Source organism: Sylvia atricapilla, chromosome 3, assembly GCF_009819655.1.
Source record: "Sylvia atricapilla isolate bSylAtr1 chromosome 3, bSylAtr1.pri, whole genome shotgun sequence".
NCBI classification, from domain to species: domain Eukaryota; kingdom Metazoa; phylum Chordata; class Aves; order Passeriformes; family Sylviidae; genus Sylvia; species Sylvia atricapilla.
Genome location: NC_089142.1, coordinates 24,095,498 through 24,115,755, shown reverse-complemented (window position 1 = coordinate 24,115,755; position 20,258 = coordinate 24,095,498). Strand labels below are relative to the sequence as shown.

Sequence of the window (20,258 nt, the reverse complement as noted above, 5' to 3'; positions counted from 1 at the left end):
CATCAGTAGAGTTCCCAGGTTCCCAAGTCTCAGGAAGATACCTATGAGGTTTTGGAGTGGACAACATAGAGAAGCAATGCAACAAAAAGTGCATTTCTAATGCACTTTAATATTTTTAAAATAAAGCTTAATAATTAGGGATGTTAGGAAGTGGTTGCCCATGGCAAAAAAATTAACACATAATGCTGTTCTTTCAAACTAAGTTCCTATGTCAGATTACTTATGGCTAGCTCATACTAAAATAACATCTTGAAACCTAATATATTGTGCTTGAGTTATCAACTTACAATAAAACTCAGCATAATTTTAGTGTTAGAAATATTCCAACCTCCTTCTGCATTAAAATATCCCAGGAGCTTTTCATTAAATTCTGAATACTTTGATAAACAGGATGTATAAAGCTTGTTGTAATAATGCAATTTCCAGCTATTTGTTTTCCAGAATTAAGACAATGTGATTTTGTACTATTGTATGAGTAGTCTAAGAGGGAATGGAAAACAAAGTCTTCCCTTTGTTTCCATTCAACCACGCAGTTTTGGGAAAGGATTATCTCCATATTCTTTTTATCATTTGCAAAGGGCTTGGCTAATGCACTTTGGCTAACACTCTCTTCTTGAATAGCTCTAAGACAATGTACTTAGCTGAGTTGGACACATGGTGAACTCATTTTAATATACATTTCTTTTATTTTGGCACTTTATCATTAAATTCAGCCCAGCAATTACAGTCTATTATAGAATTGTGGCCAACTCTGGCTCCTTAAGTGAGCCTGCATAAGGTCACATGTTGAATCCTTCTACATTCCCAAATAAAATATTGTTATTAGTCAGTACTCAAGATGAAAAACCCTCAGCCTAGAACTGGCAATGAATTTTACATTCAGCAATGCCAGAAACAATTATAAAGAAATTGAGCCCTGTTTTAGGCTGAACTATTGCTCCATTTGCAGTCACTGGCAGCTTTCCAACAGCATGCTCAAATCATATTAGTCAGGGTGGCGACTATTTGTTCACCCATTAAGGAGCACAAGTGTCATAGTACTGATCAGACCTTCCCTCCAGACACTCATCAGACTTTTATGGTCTCCAGCAGCTGGTCCTAAGTCTGTGTAGGGTGCAGTGTTGTCTCCTGCTTTGGCATGTCTGACATCTTCCGGGACATGGCTTCCAGTTAGTCTTCCACAGCACCTCATGTTTCAATGGCCCTGCGGTCCCAAAATTACAACAGACTTCCAAAGCACTTTGGAAAGTGTTATTAAGCATCCTCTTTTTGCAGTCCCTATCTTTAACATTCACAGTTTAACATCCTCAGAACATACGGTGTACAGGATACTCTGCAAAGATTTTATCAGATGTACTGTAACTATACACAACATTAATTATATGCAGTTCTAAACAAAGCAATAAACACCCAAATACAATCCCTTTCTTTAAATTGACTCTCTTATAGGACTTTCTCAGGGTCTCTTGAGTGCGTGTAATACGTACATCTCTACTTTCTCTTTGCAAATATAGATTATTTGTAGCAGCATGAATTTCTTTCTCCTTTAACATCCTCCTAGTTAGCTCTTTCTTTGACCATCTATATTTGCACAGTCAAAAAAGGCAAAACAAAATCCAACATAAATGTAACTATTTTCTTTAAAAATATTAGGGTTTTCTTTCTTCTTCCAGCTTTAAGGCTCACCACTCTTTTCAAACTACTGCCTTGTTACCCTTTCTTTTGTTCTTCTTTTTGGGGGCCTTTGTGATTTCAAACCCTATTTTTCAGTTGAAAAACTGCATATTCTATGATTTGACCAAACTCAGAGTCCTTAGACACTTTTAACAGATTATTTATATATATACATATATATATATGTATATAATCTTCATTGATAAATATGGTTAACTCTGCTTTTACTAAGCAATTCAATGATTTTGAGAAATCTGCTTGTAATTTAATGTCTCTGAAGATTCTTCTTTCAAGTTACTATGATAAGTTATTATCATGAACATGGAGATTTTTAAGGGATATCTGAAAGACACTGGCAGAATAACTAGCCATGATGGTGCATTGTCATTAGAAGAACTAGTGATTTAAAAGGCAGCAAGATAAAAATAGGATTGTTATCTTTCAGTGAAGAGTTTCCCACTTCAGAAAACTTTTTAATATAAAATTATTACTTTCATTCTCAAGATAAACAATAATTTTAAAAATTTAGAGTGTTTGCACTCCCTTTCTGAAGCCAGACACAAAAAAATCAATTTTATACATTAATAGTTGCCTTTATTATAATCCCCTCTATCTCTCCAAACATCCAAGTGAAGGCTCACATCATAACCTGAAGACCAGTAGATATAAATTTAGATAAATACACTCCGTAGGAGTAGAGTATTGCAAGCACGTGGGAGTTTGGGTTGGTTGTTTCTTGTCAGGATTTTTTGTATAGTGGGTGATTCACCTCAGGCTGCAACTATTTCAGCACAACTGAACAAGAGGCACTCTTTAAAATAGTTCTAAGCCTACTACAGACTCCGTAAGCTCAAAAGCAACACTTTCCCATTGGGAATCAAAAAGTGGCCAATACAAATCTGGAAATTCTGAGATTACATTCCCTAATGAAATGCTCTCATGACTTCCTAGTTAATTAACCACATCATTTCCTAGGCTGAGATTAAAAGAATCTGTGCTGCAGAATTAACCCTGAAGAGATGAGGGCATGAATAATTGGTTCTGCGCCAAAATGAGCGGACAAAAACTGTTCTTGGAATGAATGCTGTGAAAGAAAATAGTCACATAACTACTGCAGTATTCTGCAGCAGAAGGGGATACAAAATTTTTCACAGATGAAGAAAGAACACTAGAAGTAAAGAGCAGATTTGTCCTCTTAATGAAACACTAAGTACAATACAGCTTAACAGAGGCTTCCTTTCAGCTACAAACTTAGAGCACACGTTTGTCAGCAATAAGTACCAGCGAGCTAGTGGCCACCTTTGTCTCCTTGCCTTGTCCCAGAGGATTAACTGGGACGAAGGAGATAAAGAACAGGGAACATGATACCCAGTGTCCTCTCTAATCCTCTGGTGGCTCTGTAAAAGCCGTTAGCAGGGAAGGAGCTTCCAGAACAGCACATGGAAGAGCCCGCAGCAGTTCAGGCTGTTTAAGCTAATTTATCATGATAATTAAGTACAGGTGATCCAGTAGTATTTTATCATAATTGTTCACAGGACTGGAATCTTCTTCTACAGAGACATCTCTGGAAGAATATCTGATTGTGTTTTAGCCTGACTCAAGGCTATTAAACAGGCACCTTTTAGTTATATTTTTTGGCAAACTCGGCTTTATTTTCCTGTATGTGAATAATGGTATTTCTGATGGCCACTATATCCAGTGTCAGAGCCACAGCATGTAACTCATGCACTCTGTTAGTGTTGGAGGCCTGCCAAGGCCCACCAGAGTTGAGCCCTAATCATTCAGGTGGGTGGCTCACATCACTTGCTGTGAAGGAAGACAAAATAGAAGTAGTTACTCCCTGGCAATCCTTACAGCCTCTCACAGCTTCATTCAGATACAGAACATGTTAGATTCAAAGTTAATCTGGAAGGGGAGGGTTACACTTCATGTGTAGACTAATTTGTAACTGATTACTTTCACAAAGTTTTTAAAATGATTTTGTCCATGAAAAAATTCAAATTTTAGGTTAACTCACTACGCCATAATGATGACATATCTATAAATTCTGCAGTGACATGTAATTTGCATTGAACTCCCAAGAGATACCTATAAACACTAGTCAAATGCCAGCAATTAGCAAGATATCAGGTAAATAGAAAATCTGTTCTTGCATAGTTACTTCTTAAGGCTAAATACTGAAGTCTTTGTAAACCTGCAATGTCCATAGGTCATGGAATTATGTAAGCATAAGCATTGAAGGGTGGGAACATTTCTACCCTCTGGGAAGCATTAACATGGTCAAGACACTAGTCAGCTTCATTCATTTAAACTTCATTTAAAATGTACTTTAAGCCTCAACAACACAAAAGAAATTCACAGAAATTTCATAGTGAAAAATGATAGTTCTGGGAAACCTTATATAATCAAGGACATTTTGTGTTATGTTTATACAACTTGACTTCATATTAACATCTCCTGATATTTTGATTGCTTTATAGCAGTACAAACTGAGCTCGTATGGTCAATGACATACTCACCTCCCCAGTGCTCATCACACACTGTGAACAAGGTGGTTTTATTGGCTAATCCTGGGAACACACTGCTGCACTCCATAACAATAGCCTGAGGAATCATTATGATGCAGGACAGAATCCAGATAATTATAATGCTGTTCCTTGCTCGCTTGGCTGTGCTTTTAAACATCAAAGGGTGACAAATTGCATACCATCGATCCAAAGCAATGCAGCTGAGTGTTAGGACAGACACAGAGACTGAAACTGTCTAAAGAAAAAGGAATATTTTGTAAATGTAAATGTAGGACTTTTTCCCAGAGTTTCAAAAATTATTTATTGTACTCTTCCCCCAGAGATTTAAAAATTATTTATATTTTCAACATAGTTAGTTCTTTATCTGCAATTGTTAAATAGACTCCCAGAAAGAAAGACTCCTTTTAAAATCACTTACAGAATTACAACAGATATCCTCATCTGCTGTCCTTCTACTAGAATCCACAAGACAATTCACACATTAAGATGCTAACTAAACTGAATAGGTGCTGCAAAATCAAATTTTGTAATAGAAAATTTAATCAACTGGGAATTTGAATCTTTATCTGAAAAAAAAGCTTTTAAAACATTAGACAGTGAATTTTATCTTTTTTTCTTTGTAGAAAAATTTATTTGTTGGTTTCAATGTTATATTAGCATACCAGAGCCATAATTTTGCTTTTTATTTTTATGAGAACAATGAAACCCAGGATCTCATGAAAAGATCCTTGACAACAATCAGATTAAGGCAGAGTAAGACATTTTACCTTTTATTCAGTAAAGGAAATAACCTATCGCTTCAGTGTTGTTCTTTCAATTTGTATGCTAAGTGATCACTCACTCCAAATTTTCTTTCACTAGAATGGGGGTTTTGGAAAAAAAAAAAGTTGTGATTTTGATTGTATCAAGTAGAGCTCATAGCTGTTGGAGAACTTTGCCTTTGACAATGTGACTCTTCTGCCATACAGGTATCTTCTTCAAATATAAATTTTGCTGGAGGCACAGAGCTGATGATCTGCATACACTCTGAGTACTAATTAGTTCTTCTGAATTTTAACTACTATAAAGCCCAGCACTTGTCACTCCAGTTTGCCCAGTCAGTTCAACCATACATCTATCCTTAGAAAAGATATTTGTCAATCATTTTGATGCAAATGATTTCAAAACTAGTTAAATCCATGGGTAAATGAATAGAAGCAATTATTGCTTAAGGCAGACAATCTGATCAACTCCCAGTGAAGCTGGATACTTCGCCACAAAATCAGTAAACAGAAAAAAAGCCTATATTGTCTTCAGAAGTTGGATTCTGTGTTCTGGACACTTGTGTAGCTGTTCAGATCCACACCAAGAGAATATTAATAACTTTATTTCTATTTACAGATATTTTTATTGCTTTACATCCCTTCTGAATCATTAAAAAAAATCACAAAGAGTAAAGCGCATCAGAAAAATGTCCCAAAAAATGTATTACCTAAGTCCAACAATGAGACAGATGAAAACCAGTCTTTATTATGCATGATCATATTCTCAAGTGGAACAGTCATTTAGGCCTCAGCATGTACTCTGAGATACCTATTCAGTATCAGGTAAAGACTTTCATTGGATTAGAAGTAGTAGGAAGATGCTATTGTCATTTCTGGTTCTCATAACATGGGTATTGTGTACTCAAACAGAAAAATAATACCTGTAAGTAGGGAATCACTTTACAGAGGGTCTGCCCAAAGAACCATGTTTCTGTGATGTCCACAACTAAAGTTGCTGGAAGACAAGTAATTGTGACCAGAATGTCAGCCAGAGAAAGATTCACTATGAAATAGTTGGTAACGGTCCGCATGTGATGATTCTTCCACACTGCAAGGCAAACTGAATTTGGAAAGACAAGTTAGTGAGATTGAAATGACTTAGGAAAGGTTTTAAGAGGAAAACATTTGACTTTGTGGAGTTAGGGAAATGTTTGTGTCCTTTGTTTAACACAGAATATCTGAATATGCAGTTCAGTGCAAGAACCATGTGTTTTCTTTTAGAGTGGAAACAAGAGAGCACATGCAGAGAGATTCTTGATGCACAAAGAAGAGCTTTCCACAGACTGCAATGTGGGAAATAATCCAACATATAAGCATCTTACTTCTCTGCTAGTTAATCTTCACTAACTACTCATACAACTTTCTTCATTTCTCTTTCAAACCATTGGCTCTAGTCTACAGCAATACACATCTATACCTGTAAAACTTTATCGTTTTTCTTATGATAGCATGATGCTTAAATCAAATTGCTACAACACAGACTCTTGTAAACTGTAATATAACTTTATAAAATATTTTGCTGGATTTAATATATCTATTGCATCTGCAGAGGATCTGTAAAAATTTTCTGGGTAACTGTGATTTGAATTAAGTTAATAAAAGTAATTTTTGCTGTATTAAATGTTACATTTTTAAAGATGATCAAAAGCGGCATGTATCAGACGATGCACTTATAAAGGCACTTTATAAAATGTGCCTTTAAAGCTTGTTTTGTATTTTTATGTAGCTCTTTTTCAAACTGAAAGACTTTTAGAAATGAGGCAAATCTGTCTCTAAATTCATTACACTAAATTCATAAGCTGCTGAATTAAAAATGCCATAATTAAGTCAGATAAAGTAGGAGAAAAGTAATTTTAAAAATAATTTTGGAAGTCAAACCCTGAGTGACTGGAGACATCAAAAGCTTTTGAATTATTTAGATTTTTACATTCATTCACCCAAAGATCTTTAAAAAACGATGCACAAAATTTTCCAGAAATATCACAATACTTCTTGTAAGACAAGAATACAATTCATTGCACATCATAGGGTCTTCCCTGCAAACAATTATTCATCCATCATGCATATCTAGATGAAGATTCAAAGTCTCCTAATCTGTCAGGATATAGCACAATGCTTAATTTACATATATTAAGCAGATCAGAGAATGTTGAAAAAAATTGAGCTAAAAAGGCCCTCAAGAGGTTGCCCAAATCTAAAATGGAATCTTCCAAAAGTTAAGCCTTATAGTCAGTAAACTAGCTAAAACAGCTGGAAGAAAATAGACACACTTTAAGGCACATAAACTCTTGAGATCAGATGCTTCTTTGGACCCTAAAAAGGATGTTGTGCCTGAAAGCTTCTGTCTATCTTCCAGCTGTATCTGTAAATCTAATAAAATATATTACTTCATTCCACAAATCTTGTCCTATGCCTTTAGAACAACAGAAATAGAGCAAGACTACAACTAAGAAACTGTTGGCAGGTATACATTTGAAAATCTATTGTATTTGAAGATATCACACATCTCTTAAATATGTTGCACTGTTTAATTATATTTCCTACCAAGAAAAAAGATTCTTCTCATGTCTAATCTACTTTTATTTTTGTTGCTATTTATATAACTTTTTTATGCACACAGGCAGGAATGACGAAGATTTTTTTCCCTGCAGAAATGCTTCACATATGTAAGGATTTTTGTTACATATTTCCTCAGAACTTCAGAGGTCTTTATCTTTTACTCTCTTTCTAGAACTTCTGCAACCATCCTTTTTGCTGTTCTATGAACACTTTCAAATGGAATTGAGCTTTCCTGGTAAGAGTGCAGTGACCACAACTGGCAGAATACTCTTTCAAGATCTTACCAGTGCAGTGGCAGGAGCTGAGGTTGTGGTACTTCTTCATGAGGGCTATGTTTGGACACAGACTAGTTCACAGATGAAGGGAGAGGCTAGGTGGCCTTCAGTTTCTCTAAGACCAGGTGATTTTATTAACTATCTCCTTAAGATATAGGCTTCCAAGGTTCACCTAAAACTATTTTTGAATTTATTTTTTATTTAATTTTTAAGGTTCATCATCTCTTGTGATGCAACGTATGTTCATCATGTATTTTAACGTGTTGCAGAGATAGCTCTGGATTCTGTAGCTTATATAAATTTAAATTTTACTATACATGTATCGTGTTCTTATACATCCAAATGAAAACCTCTCTACAAAGACCTTCACTGTTCTTGCACTGGTTTTGAAGACAATACAGTATACGTTTCTTCAACTGTTTTCTTCCTGAATACAGAACTTCAGGGTTTCTTAGTTTTTGGCCGCAGATATCTAAAAGGCAAGGCTTATAAATTAAAGGCTTAAAGGAAACATTTTATTGATTTTATTTTCTTCCCATTTGAAATACCTAGCAAAATAATTGAAGTACCTAGCAAAATAATTATATCTATAGCATTACATGATAATTACAACATAACTAATCAGAGCTTTATCAGTGTCACTGGTGCAGAGGGTTACCACAGTTATAGTCTGACAGAGCAGAGGCAGCACCTAACAGGGAAGTAATACATGCTGTCTCTCTGGAATTTTGTTTGCAGATTGAAATTCAATGCTGGGGAAAAAAAATTGCAAAAACCATTTCACTTTTGATAATTTTAATACTTAACTCTAAAAATTTGAAGATCTGCACATTTACTTATGGCTGGTTCTTTGTCTTAAGTGCAATTCATATTGAAAGTATGGTCCTGTCTTTTACTTCGGCAAAAGTTGATATGAAGTGGCAATGTTTTTCTGTACTTCTTATTCCATCTACCAACAGGCAATAAATAAATAAAATTGTTTAAAAGTTCAGAGTCTGGCTACTTTTTTCTCATATTATGGTTTCAACAGTCCTGTATTCTACCCTATTCAGACAAGTACATCATTTACAGCCATGGATATCAGTGCCTAAAGGCGCAAGGTTTAAGCAGATATGTTTGGTCTTTGACCAGGCCTATTCCCATTCCTGTGCTGGTCCATGTGAAAAAGACCTGAACATAAACATTATTTCTGGTAAAACAAATCCATTAAATTGACAAATATGAGGTCAATCTCTCTGGCAGCCAGAAATCAATTCATAGCACCCTGCATGTTGAGTTCAAAGCTGTCTACCAGTATGAGCAAATGAAGCCTTGTGATACCCCAGAGATACAAGAATTACTACCATTTTCATCTCTGACACACAGAAAGTGAAGTGCTGAACAGAAGTTGTTAAAGGCCATACAGTAAATCAGACACAGAATGAGAAACTTGGACTCCTAATTCCCTGCCGTGTACTAAACCTTCCAGATCACACTGGCTTAACACAGATGGAATTTAGATGAACTTCAGTATTTGCTGTTCCTCAGAGTAACATAAAAGACTTATGCCTCTTGCTACTCGGGATGTAGCAGTGTTCAGGAAAGCCAAGGTACAGAAACTACTCCTGAATTCCACTGAATTCTAATCCACATGGGTAGGCACCTGGAAGGTGAAAAAGCCCAACAGTTTGCAAGCACAGAAATTCAAGATAATTTGTTACTTTATATTTCTCACCTTATGCTTGTGTATTTCCCCTTTTGACCTATTCTCTTCTTCATATAAAACATTCCCCATTCCTATTATGGCACATAGCACAAAAACACCTTAATCAGCTTTAAGTTTATATAAATATTTACATAATACCATAAAAATTAAATATCCCAGAAACTCCTTCCATGAATGCAGTAAAAAAACTAAAAAAAGATATTGTCAAAAAACGCCTCTGAAGAGGAAGTATTTTAAAACCAAGTCAGCTTTCTCTGCCCTCATTGCCCTCTGCTGTTTGCAGTACTGTTTTCAACCTTTGTTTCAAGCAAATGTTTGGCAATGTTTCCTTTCAATGCAAGGCTAAAAAGCTGTGAGGGTCTGCTATGAGTTATTTGGAATAGGATAGAATGACAAAAAGTCATAAATAAGTCCTAAGTGACATAAAGTTAGTTCAATACATTCCTTCCAGACTTTTTTTTTTCTGAGTTTATTACAGTCCAATTTTACTCAGTAGTCTTAGACAATAGTTTCATTGATAATGTTCTAGTAGCTCATCAAGAAAGATTCTCTAGTCTGTGCTCAAAACATGTTTTATAGGCATGAAAAATAGTTTGACTATGCCAGTGAATATTGTGCCACTAGTTAAGTGTCAGAACAAAAGAATTTCATATGCTCTCCACTTGCACTCCTTTAATTGCACACTTTCAACTCAGGCAGTTTTACAGAGAGGCATTCAGCTCACACAGAAACACTGAAGTAACATGCTAGGGAAAGAAAGTTCCATGGAGTGGAAATGCCATCTGCCTACCCAAACAGAAATAGCAGAGAGCTGTGAATTTCCACTTATCTTGAAGAAGAGAAGAAAAAATGATAAAGGTAGTAAAGATTCTCAATTGGGAGTGTGTTTTACCAAAAGTACTTCAAAATCATAAAATGGAAATTGAGGCCAGCAACAGCCTTCCTAAAAAAACTGGGAGATACCACCACAGTGTTAACAGGATGCCTGTTTAGTTGGAGCACAGAAGAGTGGCCCAAACTAAGCTTTTCAGACCTCCATTAAAAAATTTATGAAATAGTAAAATTTTACATTATGTGCAAAGCTTTTATGCAGCCTTTGATCTTCTGAGCTATAAATTCGACTGAGAAAGAAAGTGGTGAAAATGGTGTTAACACAGACACTGAAGAAAAGAGGATGAGTATAAAAAAAAATAAAATAAAAGGAGATAAATTAAAAAAAGCTGTACTGAAATTTGCTTCTGCTGTGCATAATTTTCCCTGCTGCTAGCGCTCTAATGGATCCCAATTACCTGTCCAATGTATTGTATTATTTTCCCTATTTTTGCCTTATTTTACAAAGCAAATCAGAGCTATTCCTGCAAGTGCAAACAGGCAGGCCAGGTTTCACAAGGAGCAGCTGTTTTTCGAATGGCTGTTAAGAGTGTCCCAAGTCCTTCACCTCACCGGGGGCATTTCCCTTTTCCAGACTTCAGAGCTTTAAGAGAAGCACTTGCTGTTCCCAACTCTTCCACACAGTGTCAGTGAAGGCTCGGAAACCAGCCGGAGTCGCCAGGCTGAAAGCGTCCGGAAAAATTTGTGGAGGCTCTCCATAAGCCAGGACAGTTCTGTGATAACGAAGCTGGTTTCTGGACCCATTCTCCAAATAATGACGATCTCTCGTTCCCCAAAAAATGTCTCACAGGAAAGTCCCGACAAGGACAAAAAAAATAAAAGGTTAAAAACTTAAGTTAAAAACTTAAGACAGATTGCTGTTAGAATCCCATCAAGAAAGCTTCACCTCATATTCCTAAAGAAAAAAAAACCTTCTCTAATATGACAATATAGTAAGATTAGTATTTTTCACGTACAAATTTAGTCCCTGTGGTTTAGTGTCCTGAGGCATTTTAATCAGAGGCTGTAATGGTGTTTAATCAATTAGCACAGCTCATTGTATCTCAAGCTGAACATGAAAACAATACAAAGGCTCCATCTGGTATAAAGTGCAGCTGCTTGCCTCCTGGAAGATTTATGCTGCCTTGAGCATATTAAACACTGTGCTGCAGTCCTTCCACTGGTGGACTCCTGGGTCAGCTGTCAATTTATTTTCTGCTTGTCAACCCTAAATAATTTCCCTCACACTCCAGAAGTCTTGTCAACCTCTTATTCAATGGGTCATCTTTCAGTGCAACTTCCTTTCCAAAACAGAAATGCAATTTCCATAACCAGCAATACCTGACATTTTTATATATAAAGGAATGACTTTATATCTTATCTAATTTTTGATGAATAATAAATCCCAGATGGAAGTAAACAAAGAATTATCATTCTTCATACTAAAAGACAATGATTTTATTTTGCTTTGGTAATTCAGTCTCACAACTGTTTGACTGAAATATCATAATATAGTCATCCAGAAGTTATTTGGAACTGATGCTCTGATTATAAGACCTGGTAATCAGCATCTCCAAATGCATTGGGAGAAATCTTCTAAAGACTTTACTCTTTCACAGCATTTTACAACCAGTGACAAAAAATGTGATAAATAGTTTTGAACTATACATTATTTATTCTCTATCTCCTAACCCACCCATCCCCAATTTTCTTCTCACAATTAATTTGGTCTCCATATGGAATTCTTCCTCTTGTTCTCTTTTGGTGATATTACCTGCTGCAAATCAAGATCTGAGTGGTGGGGTCTAAAGTAACACAATCACAGAAGGTTGAAAGGAAGGCTAAGTAGATATGCTACCAAGGGGAATTCTGGAGAGCTAGAGCCCCTGTGAAAACACTGAATGAATACTGCTGGACGGAAAAATGCTATCATCAAAACTACCTTCATTATGAATGACTCCTGATTAAGGATTCTTCTGCTTTGACCTAAAGTCTAAAAATTAGGTGCCTACAACTAAAATTATTTTATTTAAGGAAGGCTTCTCGTGAGTCAATATTTTCATTGATGATCTTGATTAAATAGAGAGAAGCACTTTAAATCAAAGAGGATATTTCATTAGGGGTTTTTGACACCAGCAATGAGAACCAAAGATCTAAACCAAAACAATATCTTCTGTGAATAGGGAGATGTCTAATCCTTAGGCTGTCCATCTCTTACCCACTATTAAGCTCTAAATTCACACATTACTTCATTTTTACATAACTAATCTTATCTGAAAGAAAGGAGACCAACATAACACCAGGCTTACATTGAAAAGTAATAGAAAGAAGGACACAAAGACAATACATTGTTTTATACAACACTTATTTATAGAGGAAATACTGAAAAAAAATCCTGTACCTACTTATGCATTGTTATGTCTGGCAGACAAGAACTGTCCTTGAACATGTGATGCAATAGCTGAAAAGAGGGCCAATACTCTGAGCAAAGGAATGGCCTACCAGTGAGGTGATAGCTCCTCATCAACATGTTTGAAGAAATTCTTAGAAACATGACAAAAGGAGCAGGTGGCTAGGTCATGCTCCCTATGCATCACACATAAACAAGTGTGTATGTGTAGGTTCCATCACACAGGAAAAATGCCAAAACTGTAAAAAAATATAGTTGAATAACACAGAACACATGAAATCCCAAAGTATTTTGTTGAATGTCAGATTCAGTGGAATGTACTCATGGGGAACTGTCACCCACAAAAGACAGTGAGGAACTACATAAGAAAACCAGATAAAAACAACCACTTTGCTTGCAATATGTTCTCTAAGGTTTTCTACCTGCCACGTGTTCTGTTGTACCAAAAGTTTTAAATAGACCTAAGAGTTGTGGGCTATTGGTTACTTATGCACACTTCTACATCTTAGGCACTGGCTTATCAAGGCATTAGAGAAGAAAACAATAACTGAATTTTATGTACTGGAAGCTTAAGTCTATGGATCACAACTGGGAGTAATAGCACAATCATCTAATTGGCACTGGATTCATTTTCTTACTTGGCCACATTACATAATTTTAGGCAATTAACAATCTAATGGAAATGGGAGTTATTAGCAGAAAATCAACTATGCTATAAAAACAGACTGCCCAAAATGCCAGACTTGGTCAGCTCTGGAGGAAGTGAAAGGTGCCATCACAGAGTTTTCCAAATCTAACTGTATTGACTGAGACATACATGTTGGTTTAAAATATCCACCCTCCACCTCCCAAATTATTACCAGTATTAACTGGCCAACCCAGTCATCTCTGCAAAGCTGGCTATATTGATTGACTAGATGCTTCATAATAAAAATTTATATTATTAAAAATAAAGACTAAAAAATCTTTATCCACACTTCCTATTACAGGTGGAAGAGTCAGAAATTTAGATGCCATACTGTATATGACACTACGATAGAAAGATTTCACACTTTGCTGATTCAATTTAAAGCTGCATGACATAAAAATAAAGGTGTGTTTCACAGCTGAAATGCTGTGCAACTTTGAAAAAATATGCTTCAAAAAGCATCCATCACTCACTGCAACATGAGTTGCACTAGGAAAAACCTTTCCATGTCCATGTCTGTTTCTAATGGAGATGTGAGACTTAGTGCCTTTACTGCAGGATATACAAAGAAAATACAATTCACTATGTTAGAGATATGTTCCAGCAAACATCTTGCATATTCTACAACTTCTGAATCTGTACCATGGATCCTCATTGTCAATATAATATTCCGCAAACTGGCTAAAATCCTTGCAGTCCTACTGTGCTAAGAACCAGGAGACAGTGCACAATTCTGTCAGAGTTGAGTGCACCTGCAGCCCAGGAGCTGGCTGTCCATGCTGGAGGCCAGCTCTGGTATGGGGCAGCATGTAAGCTGGGACTAGGCTTCTAGAACAGAGCTTTGGAATACTCTTTGGGGAGTCAGTCTTTCGCCCCAGAGCTGCATTTAAGCTCAGGCACTCACACTAAGATCAGGCAAAGACCAGGTTGCAAGTATGCTTTTGCCTTGCTGAATTTGATTGTAAAACTCATCCACTGAGTTGATTTTCTGGCTTAACCTTAGACCTGTTTCATCACTATAGATTTGTCTGGTGATTGCTGAGAGGGGACTGAAACCTGGTAAACATCTTCAGAGCTACCAAGCTTCAGGCACTGTGGGACTGAGTTGGTGAGTACACTGCCCTCAGTCTTGCTGCTGCCTCAGCTTCTGGCACCCTTTCCCCTGGGGAGCAGTCTATCATAGTTCTTCTCTGACACATTCCACTTGTGAGACAGGCAATAAGTCAGCTGCTTATGTCCAAGAAAACAAAGAAGGTTTCACTTGACATGCAACACAGAAAATAAACTATGCTTTATAAACCAAAAAACGTCACAAACCCTTCGATATTTTTTTTGAAAGATGGTGAGTAATCCTTATATAATGCAAACAGCAATGTACTTCAGTTGTTATTCAAACTCTCACACAAATTGAGCTCATACTTTTTCTATCTTAGGTAGAAAAAAAAATACATATTGACTCCTTTCCTATGTGCTGTCTTCTTAACAATGACAAACCCATTCTAGTTATTATTAATCAAACAGATAAAGGTGACTCTCATGCTGATATTACAAACAAAGTCCTTTCAGTGCCAGATTCCCCAAGTTATCTGAAAAAAATGAAATGCAATAATTTAAAATGTAATTAAATGAAATATGCCTCATCTACAGCACTGAAATAGGATTCATGAAGATCATTTAAGAGAATACATGACTCATCCAATTCTACCAATATAGGCATGTATGCCTAGACCTCAGTATTCACTGGATACCTTTAAAATTATAAGAGAGCTGCATTTGAGAGAGTTGCCTATTCATAAGCATTGAGCAGGACTCTGGTATCAGAGCCATACACAGATTTTTTTTTGTGCTCCAGTCCTAGAAAATTCAAATGGAGACTGTTGAACTCTGTGAGTCAGACTATGAACTCTTTGAAGAAAGGAGCATAGTTGGGTTCTTACAGATCTCAGCAAAAGTAGCAGTTACTGTAAAACAGATAATAAATAATACATCTATCCAGAGAAGGGTAAGTCTCTCACTATCTTGTTCTGAGTTGGAATGCAAAACAAGTATCACCAAACTGTATGAGTAAAGAAAGTTTCTGAGACTTCTCACTGATGTACTGCATGGTCTCTTACCCTTGGGAAGCCAGCAGTGTTGAGGACTTTCAAGCTGGGCACTGGCAGCCTGTGTGTGCTAAAGATTTCAGCTCCTGCCAGCTCTGGGGAGGCCTGCCAAGAAGCCCAGCAGCCCAGCTGGTGGGATGCCAGAAGGTTGCTTGTTTTGCCTTCAGTCTTTGATCAAACTGCTGTACACTTTCATTTTGCTGAATGCACGTTCCCTGAGAGAAACCATTTTTTTACAAAAATCCTGACCCACATGAATGAGTAACTTCACCAAGGGTCATTTGCATTCTTTGTATGTATAAACAGAGTTAAATATATGTAGTTGTACATTACCTTTCAATCCCTTGAAGTCTTACTCCAGTTATTAACTACTGCAATTGATCAGCCTGGAACGGCGTCAGTAACCAGAGACATCCAGACATCCTAAAAATACCTTTTCTTTTTTAATTATCTAGTTTCCTATTTTCAAGCAATGTGTTTAATGGCATGTTTTCAAATAAAGAAAAAGGTCTTTACAGTCAACATACATTCTACATTAAGAAGTCCTATGTTTTGCACTAGATGTGCAAAGAAATTGCAAGAGTTTCATTTTTCTGCAGCAGTAAAGAAAATTTTTGGTCTATTTACAAAAGAGAAAGTCCTTACCCTCTACACTTGTTCTGCTTCTAGTGATAAATAGTGATCAAGTAAAGAAGAAATTAGGATAAGTCTTCATACTGAATTGTCATCTAGATTTCAGATTCCCTGAATGTTCATATAAATATGTCACAAAATCATCTTAAAATCTGTTTCTTTTCCTTGACTTACACCGAAATACCTGGTGAGCAGCCAACCCAGGCATACCACAGAATCACTGGCATGAAGCACTTTGTGTGCAATACTGCAACCTGCATTCAAATACAGTGACTTGCTAATGTTTTTCAATTTAGCTGTTTGTGCAGCAGCTCAGACGGTCTGTGACACCTTTCCTAATTAAATTGAGAGCTAAATAGCAATGCAGACCTTGTTATATGCTATTATTAGTGGAATTCCTGCTGTGTATCTCATTCAAGAACCCAATACATGTCAATCAAAGTTTGAGCTTCTGATTCTACCCTTGTTTGTTAATTAACTGTCAGGATGCTTCAATCCCATTTATTACTAATATCTAAGGGATGTGCTGTGTCTTCCACTTGCACGGATACAATTTCTGGGACACTCCTTATCCCATGTGAGTGCACAAACCAAAATAAAAGCAGAAATATAATTTTCAGCACCACGTACTGAAAGGGAGGGATTTTCCTGGTTGCTTAAGCATTATTTGAATAGGACATGTTAAAGATAGAATCAAAGCACTGACTCCACATGCCACGAGTTCTGCCACACTGAGCAAACATAAGCAAAGGAATTCAATGTATCATTAAGGATGATACTACAAGGCACTAGTAGCCACTAAAATTCTCTTTAGAAGCACTCCTGCTCTTCTTTGAGAAGGTCCATGACTAAATCCCAGATTAACCTTGAACATGAATTTTTCAAGCAGCAGAAATCAGCTTCTCAGAGATATCAATATGTGCACTGGTCTACATCAGATTTCACTGGTAGTAAAAAAAGTTCCCCAAAAATGTCTTTGTAAAGAGCATTAGATCACATCCATCTCTCTTCTCAGAATCACATGAGCCTGCAATCAGTGCAGTGTGAGCTTTCTTGAATAAAGATGAGACAGTCTTCAGCAACCAGGCACCTGCAGACACCACAAACAATTCACTCATAAACAGAACCAGCAATATGGAGCAAATAGCTTAAGGAGGATCACAGAATCATTCAGGTTGGAAAAGACCTTTATTTCATTGAGTCCATTGAGCTGTAAAGCTGAATTATCTTTTGTAGGATTTACTGTGATTTAGAGGAGTGGATAGAATAATGTTCAGGTACGTCTCTGTTCATTTTAATACCATTTGCTACCATGTACTACAACTTGGAGAGAGATGTTTTAGGACAAAAAGTGGGCGTTCAATCCAGTAAAAGAAATGGTGGGTGGACAGCCAGATGCCAGATTCCATCCCAAGCAAAGACTTAATGCACACAAATGAAAGGAAAGAACAGCTACATAGCCACACTGGTATCACCTCTGTTTGTGAGTGCACAGAGAGGAACGCTTTTCTCCTCCTGACTTCAGAGGGGAAAAGTGCAAACAGGGTGAAAGCTCCTATAGCTGAAGATTTGGCCTTGAATCTTTACAGGTCAGAGAACAGCTTGTCTCCAGTACAGGTGGAAGATAATAGGTAAGCACAGGTGGCTCTCCTAAAACAGTTTTTGCTCAAAATCAGAAAGAAGGACAGCTTTTATCCTAGTTTAAAATAAAGCCTCTTTGCCAGGGCTGTTATCTTTACACTGTCAATCAAGCTGGCTGCCGAGTAATGGACTGAACAAACGTGCACAGAGACTTAGTGCAACGTTACAGAATTACTATATATATATTTATAAATTTAAAAAGCATCATTATTTCGTTGAAATTTTAAAAAGCGCCTTTAAAAATATTGTCTTTGGCTGCAGTCCATTTGCATCTCACTTCGGGAAGCCTGTAGAGTTTGCCTTGACACGCACATTCCCTCTGAAAAACATGAATGGAGGACCCGTATGGCGGGCGGGGCCCAGCGCGCTCCGTTCATGGCAGTATCACAGGGATGGACACAGGGAATGCCGACGGCCGTGTCCGCAGCCTAGGGGGTCCTCCTGGCGGGGCCGGCTCCCGGCGGCCACACCGCGTCCATTCATCAACGCAGAAATGCTGAGGAGCAGCGCCTGCTCCGCTCCCCCGGCCACCCGCAGCCCGGGAAAGGGGACACGGCCCACAGCCCGGGAAAGGGGGCACGGCCCACAGCCCGGGAAAGGGGGCACGGCCCACAGCCCGGGAAAGGGGGCATGGCCCGCAGCCCGGGAAAGGGAGCACGGCCCACAGCCCGGGAAAGGGGGCATGGCCCACAGCCCGGGAAAGGGGGCACGGCCCACAGCCCGGGAAAGGGGGCACGGCCCGCAGCCCGGGAAAGGGGGCATGGCCCGCAGCCCGGGAAAGGGGGCACGGCCCACAGCCCGGGAAAGGGGGCACGGCCCGCAGCCCGGGAAAGGGAGCACGGTCCACAGCCCGGGAAAGGGGGCACGGCCCACAGCCCGGGGCGGGTGTGTGCACACGCGTGTCCGCGCTCCCGTGAAGTAGCACTGTCGCCTGTTCCACAGCCCGGCGATAACCCCCGCCGTGGGGGGCAGCTTGGAGAGATGGGGAGCGAAGAAGAGAGATGGGGAGCTAAGAGGAGTGATGGGAAGCGGAGTGATGGGGGCAGCGGGCGGGCTGCTGACGGCCAGACACACCGCTCCCACACACCGCTCCCGCCCGCCGCCTCAGCCCACTCGTGCCCTCCCTCCCTTCCCTAGCCTCAGCTCTCCGCCACACTCCAGCGCCGCTACCGCTCCCTTCGAGGCGGCCGCCGAGCGGCCCCGGTGCCCCCGCCGCCTCCTTCAAGGATGAATGGAAGCGGGAGGAGGCGGGCTCCCGGGGAAGCGCCGCCCCGCCTCGCTCCCTCAATGAGCGCCCGGGAGGGGCCGCCCCGCTCCGCTCCAGCCGCGGGGGACGGAGCCGCGCGTCCTCCGCCCGCCGGCAGCCAAGGGGACACGGCCGGCTCCCGTCGCGGGCCGGGCGCCATCCCGCTGCCCGCGTCCCGCGCCCTTGTCTCTGTCCTGGAGACCCACCCCAAGCCCGATATCCCCAGCGCCGGGCCGGTGCTGCCCGAGGGAGCAGCATCCTCCCGAGCGGACTGAGAGGCGGAGCCGCCGCCGTGCCGGGAGAGTTCAGCACCTCGGTCCGGGGGGACAGGGGCGGGAGCGGCCGGCAGCCGCGGCTTTCCGGCGCCACGCCGCCCCGGTGCGCTCCGCCACCCCGCTCCCCATGCCCGGCCCTGGACGCGGGCAGCTGCCGCCGCAGGCCCTCGCCCGCGCAGGGAGAGCGGGTTTTACGGCACCTTCCGCGCAGCCCGAACTTTCCCCCTCGGCTGGGGACTGCCGCCTTTCCAGCGGGGTGTGCCAAACCCACCCCGGTTTCCAGCTACCCTCCGTGCAAAACCCATCTCGGGAAGGGAGAACGGGAAGTTTTGGGGAGCTCGACTCACCCAAGACGTTCCCAATGAGAGCCACAATGAAGACGACGATGTAGCCGGCGATCAGCGCCCATTCATATTCCTTGGGATGCAAATACTCCTTCCAGAGATATCGCAGGAACTCCTCATCATCGTAGTCAGAGGAAGGGGTTAAAAGAACCTCCCGCGTTTCGTTTAGTTCCGATCCACTCGTCCAATTCCTGTACGGAGGGGAACCATCCTCTGGTTGAATCCCGGACATCCCTAGTGGTTGTTCCGGAGGCTGGGAAAAAAACCAAAACAACCAGCAAACCCAAACCCAGACCCTCTCAGAGCATCCGAGCTTTCTCCCGCCCGTCCATCGAGGCTTGTGGTTGCCAGTGCGAAAAGCGGGGTGTGGGGAGAAAAATGACGCGGGAACTTACGGGAACCAATGCGGGAACAGGCTGGGGATCCGCGTCGGTCCCCAACCCGCCCTGACGAGCCTTTTCCCCCACCGGGCAAGGGGCGCAGCCTCCCCCGCGGGGGCTGCACC

At 39.9% G+C, this 20,258-nt stretch overlaps 1 protein-coding gene across 1 annotated transcript in view; it reads right to left on the bottom strand.

The window, feature by feature from the left end:
• HCRTR2 (hypocretin receptor 2) overlaps window positions 1–19,985 on the bottom strand; it is a 32,266-nt gene extending 12,281 nt beyond the window's left edge. The window contains exons 1-3 of the mRNA XM_066314304.1: window positions 19,757–19,985; window positions 5,887–6,065; window positions 4,194–4,437 (exon numbers count right to left, since the gene is read on the bottom strand). Coding sequence (XP_066170401.1) covers window positions 4,194–4,437; window positions 5,887–6,065; window positions 19,757–19,985 — 652 coding nt within the window. The remainder of the gene's footprint in view (window positions 1–4,193; window positions 4,438–5,886; window positions 6,066–19,756) is intronic.
• Between the last annotated feature and the right edge of the window lie 273 nt (window positions 19,986–20,258).